General features: G+C 35.2%; 1 protein-coding gene and 1 long non-coding RNA gene across 2 annotated transcripts; one reads left to right on the top strand and one right to left on the bottom strand.

Annotated features, from left to right (window-relative positions):
• On the bottom strand, positions 1 to 518 carry LOC130051141 (uncharacterized). The gene is made up of 2 exons (XR_008799513.1): positions 413 to 518; positions 1 to 323 (listed from the first exon to the last, which is right to left on the bottom strand). It is a non-coding gene; the product is annotated as an uncharacterized LOC130051141 (long non-coding RNA).
• Positions 519 to 2,020: 1,502 nt separating this feature from the next.
• On the top strand, positions 2,021 to 4,399 carry LOC125664333 (uncharacterized). The gene is made up of 3 exons (XM_048897059.2): positions 2,021 to 2,569; positions 3,226 to 3,370; positions 3,636 to 4,399. Exons 1-3 carry the CDS (start codon positions 2,227 to 2,229, stop codon positions 3,862 to 3,864), a joined length of 717 nt encoding a protein of 238 aa, XP_048753016.2. The 5' UTR covers positions 2,021 to 2,226; the 3' UTR covers positions 3,865 to 4,399.
• Positions 4,400 to 4,922: the final 523 nt, after the last annotated feature.

Here is a 4,922-nt window from a genome sequence, read left to right as displayed (position 1 = left end):
GTATTTACGGTTTTATTTATATTCCAAGCAGTGGACTTTCATCCATAATTGATAAAAGCATTTCTGTAAACAATATTTTACTATTGTATGTCGAAAATTTCGTCTGCTACAACTTCACCCTGGTCATCGGTGATGCGGAATTGTACCCACTGCTAGACATTAGGCTTTAGCAAAAAGGTCATTCACAGGATGTATGGCCGATAAGTCTTCAAAGTGCATTAAGACCTACACACCACACTGCTTCCGTGCCACAGCAGCCATAGGTGATTGATGTCGGTTTCCAAGTTTATGTCGGGACATCGAAGCGAGGCGTCGTTAAAAACCTATTACAGAAATGTATGCAGTCAAAAGAAGCGTTCAGTGAGCTCATGTTTGTCAACAATTACATATCTAAATCCAAACCGTCCCTTACCTTCGTGCAGTTCCACATTCTCTGCGATGTTCAGTTCTTTCCGGAGATTCATCTGAGCTGCGTCCTCTGTCCTATCTATAAATGATTTGCCTACACCTGACGACTGCCCCCCCCCCCCCCCCCCCCCCCCCCCCCCCGTTCTTTATGTTCCTCCATCTTAGCCTTCCGTTAACTCCGTAATATCCACAGAATATCTTTCAAAGTCGGTCTTCAACGTCTTGAAATCACTTTTCAAAAGTGAAAGCTCATCACAACTGTAAGTGTAGCCTGGTGCCCCTGGCCTTCCCTTAATGCTCAGCAAATTTACGTTTGCGGAGCATTATGGGAAGGCCAGGGCACCAGGCTACTGTAAGTGTAACATTACGCCCCCCCCCCCCACCCCGTTTAAATTATAATTCCCCTACCCCCTAAAACTAGACATATGCAAGGTGAAGATAACGAACAGTGATCAATCTCATAACTCCCCTACAAGCAATACAAAATAGATAGCATATGAAAGAATTTCCCATTATATACTCCCGAGTTAATGTATAGGTATATGTTGATATACTTGCTTTCTAGCGTCTTAATAATTAAGACAGTTCTTCATTTTATGGAACTTTGTTTTGTGTTGTCGTCATTTTGAACATCTATGACGCTTCGTTGTGGACGTCAACAATTTGAAATGTATGGAAACGTGTTGTTAACACAATTCAGCAATGGTACCGACCCAAAAATGTAAATATAAGTAATACTGTATCATTTTAAAATATTTATCGGGATATAAATACGGGTTGGTACATGATCAAATTTTCCATAAAGCCCGAAGGGCTTTATGGAATTTGATCACGTGACCAACCCGTATTTATATCCCGATAAATATTTTAAAATGATACCTTATTTCTAAAATATATATAAGTCAAAAAATAAAATCCAATACTCAAACTTTTATCTATAGCGCTTTCGCCCTGCGGGCTCGTCAGTAAATTTTTAAACAATGTAAACAAGTTCCATTATGACGTCATCCTCGTGACGTTATGTGGGCAACGTTAAACATAATACAGTCATGATTGTGACGTCAGAACATTATACAATGTTAATGTTAGGCACTTTTAAAAATACAGACATATTTAAAATAGTTCAGTCTATAAGTTTTAAGCGCCTCTGAATTCCTGTACATTAAAGGAGACATTCTATGTAAAATGTACATGTTAAATAACATGAAGTAAAAATATTAACAGTTTAGTTTCGGCTTAAACAGTTTTATGAAATAGTTTTCCTTGGCTCTGCGTAATTGTTCATTTTCCTCTTTTGTTTTGTAAAATGGAAAAATATAAAAACTGCTTTCCCCACACGAATCAAAATGTCCGCTACATGGTGTGTTTCTTATTGTAGGATCTCTGATCTGTTGTTTATGTACACGAGCACGATCAGCCAATTTGGTTCCTGTTTGACCTATATAGTTTTCTCCACATGTAGGGCACGTCATACAATAAAGTAGATTTTTAGATTTACACGTCATAGTTGAATTTACATTGAAGTTCATTCCGTTTTTGAAAGTTATGGAGTGGCCGGTTTGTATAAATTGGCAAGTACCACATCATGGTTCCTCGCAAATCCAGGGCCGGGATTCATAAAGATTCTAAGATTTTTCTTAGATTTCCTACTTAAGTACTAAAAAAAATTTTAGCTAAGAAAAATACTTAAGTATCAATTCATAAAAAAGTTAAGCACTGTTCTTAGCTAAGTACAGTTCTTAGTAATTTAGAAAACTTAAGTTGAGTCACCCTAGCAACGCATAGTATTTCCCAAACTAAAGGTGGAACTCTTGTGCGATGGAGGTCGTATTTTTAACATGTTTTACGTCACATCTGTCAAATTTCGCAGACGTAAACATGGAAAGCCACAAACTCAAACGAAAGCCAAACTGGAGTAGTGAGGAGTCCTTGGCACTCACTACTCTTGTTGAAGAATACAAGGATGTTGTGAGAGGGAAACTAAGTCCCCAGTTAACCTCTCAAATGAAGTCGAAAGCGTGGGGGGAGATTGCGGTAAAACTTCGTGCTATGAGTGTTGGGCCAACTCGAACGGCAGCAGAAGTTGAGAAAAAGTGGCACAACATTTTCTCAAAGACAAAAACGGAGATTTCCAACCACAGACGTATAATTACTGGTACAGGTGAGTTGATGATAAAATTGTAAATTATGGTGAATACAAGTTTTATGACCAATAGATAGGTGCATAGGCCTACATATACTGACGAGTACGCGAGTGTTAGGAGAACTTGTGTATCACATTAAATATACAAGTATACTTATGCATCCCATTAACACAGTGAGATTAAAATGCGTATTTTATCCAGGCAAATCTTTCATTTCATTTTCATTGCAAGGAATTATACCGATGAAAAGATAATGTGGGGTATTTACCTTTGTTCGTTTTGGCCACTCATTTCGCTCACAAGTCGTTTCGGTCCCTAGTTGTTTCGACCCTTTTATCTTTTAAATTGTCTTAATCATTTAAGGAACTTGAAAATCATAACAGCATTCCTTATGACATTGTTATTCAACAATCATACATGATTTCAGAAATTAATGTAACATTTCATGTGATAAAAAAAGACCCCCCCCCCCCCCCCCCGCCAATTAAATATTTGATATGTCATATGCTTTTAAATTCATGTTATTTAAAAGACGTACATTTCTTTTATAATTCTATACAGTGCATTACAGTAATGTTATATTTTAACACTTTATAAATCCTGTAGGATAAAAAGAAATCCACACAGTATGTAGCAATTCAATACATTTTTACAGAAGACATTTTTTTTGCAGGTGGTGGTCCTCCTCCGAAGTCATTGAGTGCTGTAGTGGAAGCTGTTACTAGTGTAATTGGGGCAAATAACACTTGCCTGATGGGAATAGAGGGAGGCATTGATACGTCCCTGCTAAACCTAGATATACTTGGTGATGAATCTGTGTAAGTAACTTAATGAGTAACATCATTTACTATTTAAAATTGTATCATAATAGGTGTCAAATTCTTTGATTGATTGGAATCTACCATGACAGAGTTAATGTTTGTAATTTGATTTGTGTAAATAAATGAATGATATATCATATAAACATCAAAATAGAAATAGAACAACAATTATTAAACTAATCATCCAAATCATCATTTAATCATTCTCAAATGGATTAATACAAGATTCATAAAGAATAATGTATTCCTCTTCCCATCATAGGGGAATCCATGTAATTGAAGGACCTCCAGATACAGATCCCCACATTCTTGGATCAACTCCCGTAGAAGTAACATCTGTCCTGGAGTCTTCATTGCCATCGGTAACCTCAGGCAATAGCAGCAGGGTCATTAACCTGAAAAGAAAAATGGAAGAACTAACTTGCAGGAAGCTGGAACTAGAAGTCCAGTATTTGGAAATGAAAATAAGAAAGCTTAAAAAAGAGGAATGAACCATCCTTAGATTAAGAGACTGATCAATATTTTTGCTGTTGTTTGTCAGCATCTTCAGGTAGTTCAGATTCAAGTATTCAAATTCATGGTCACTGTGGTTAGGGTGAGACCAGAGTAGGGGAAACATTTTATATGTGACTATCAGAATATGATATATTTTAAAAACTATTTTCTCAATAGAATCAAAGTTGCAAGCATTGTCGAATGTTCATATTAGTTCATTTTGTGAACCCTGAGTGTAGGATAGGGCCACAATAAGGGATCAGAGTTGTACATGGGATTATATATTTAAGTTTAATTTTAAGTCTTTAAAAATCTTCTTATCATGCACTGCTAGCTATGATTATAGTCATGATGATAAGCAAGCATCCTCTGCTATTGTATATTCAGTTTATTCAAATCATGGCTCTAGAGGGTACAGTGGGGCCACAATAATGGATCAGATTTTTACATGTCAATATATTGGAAACATTTTTTTAGAAATCTTTTAAAGAACTGCAGGGCCATGGTTATCATATCAATGTAGTATAGGAAGAGGAGAACAATTATAAGAACAACTTAACAGATAACAACCCAAAAACAAACTGTAACTTTTTTCTTACTGTGTGTTACGATTTTTTAATAAATGTAAATCTTATATGACTTTTTAAGGAAATTTTGCATATTCATATAAACTGTTAATTTTTTCAGTTTCCATAAAGCTTGATAGTTTGTGACATTGTTTATCAAAGAATTATTTCATTCTCATTACTATATATAAGTCAGATTGAATCCCTAAAATTGATTGTTTTTCATTGCAATGAGTTGTCATTACATGAATGACTATATATATGTGACTTAATTGTCCAAAATTTATTGTTTTACATTAATTATGAGTATCATATTACAGATATAACTATATCGACAAATTTCTGTTACAACATATTTTTAAAATAATTTACAAGACATACAATTAGTACTTGCATATGGTAACTGTCAAAACTCTGCTCGCTCTTATGAAATTTGTAAATGTGAAGTGTGTGTATGTGTGATACCAGAATTTTTGCATTCTGAAGAA

Source organism: Ostrea edulis, unplaced genomic scaffold (assembly GCF_947568905.1).
Source record: "Ostrea edulis unplaced genomic scaffold, xbOstEdul1.1 scaffold_63, whole genome shotgun sequence".
In the NCBI taxonomy this organism is placed as follows: Eukaryota; Metazoa; Mollusca; class Bivalvia; order Ostreida; family Ostreidae; genus Ostrea; species Ostrea edulis.
Note: the sequence above shows the minus strand (reverse complement) of the source record. Positions and strands in the feature narration are given on the sequence as shown.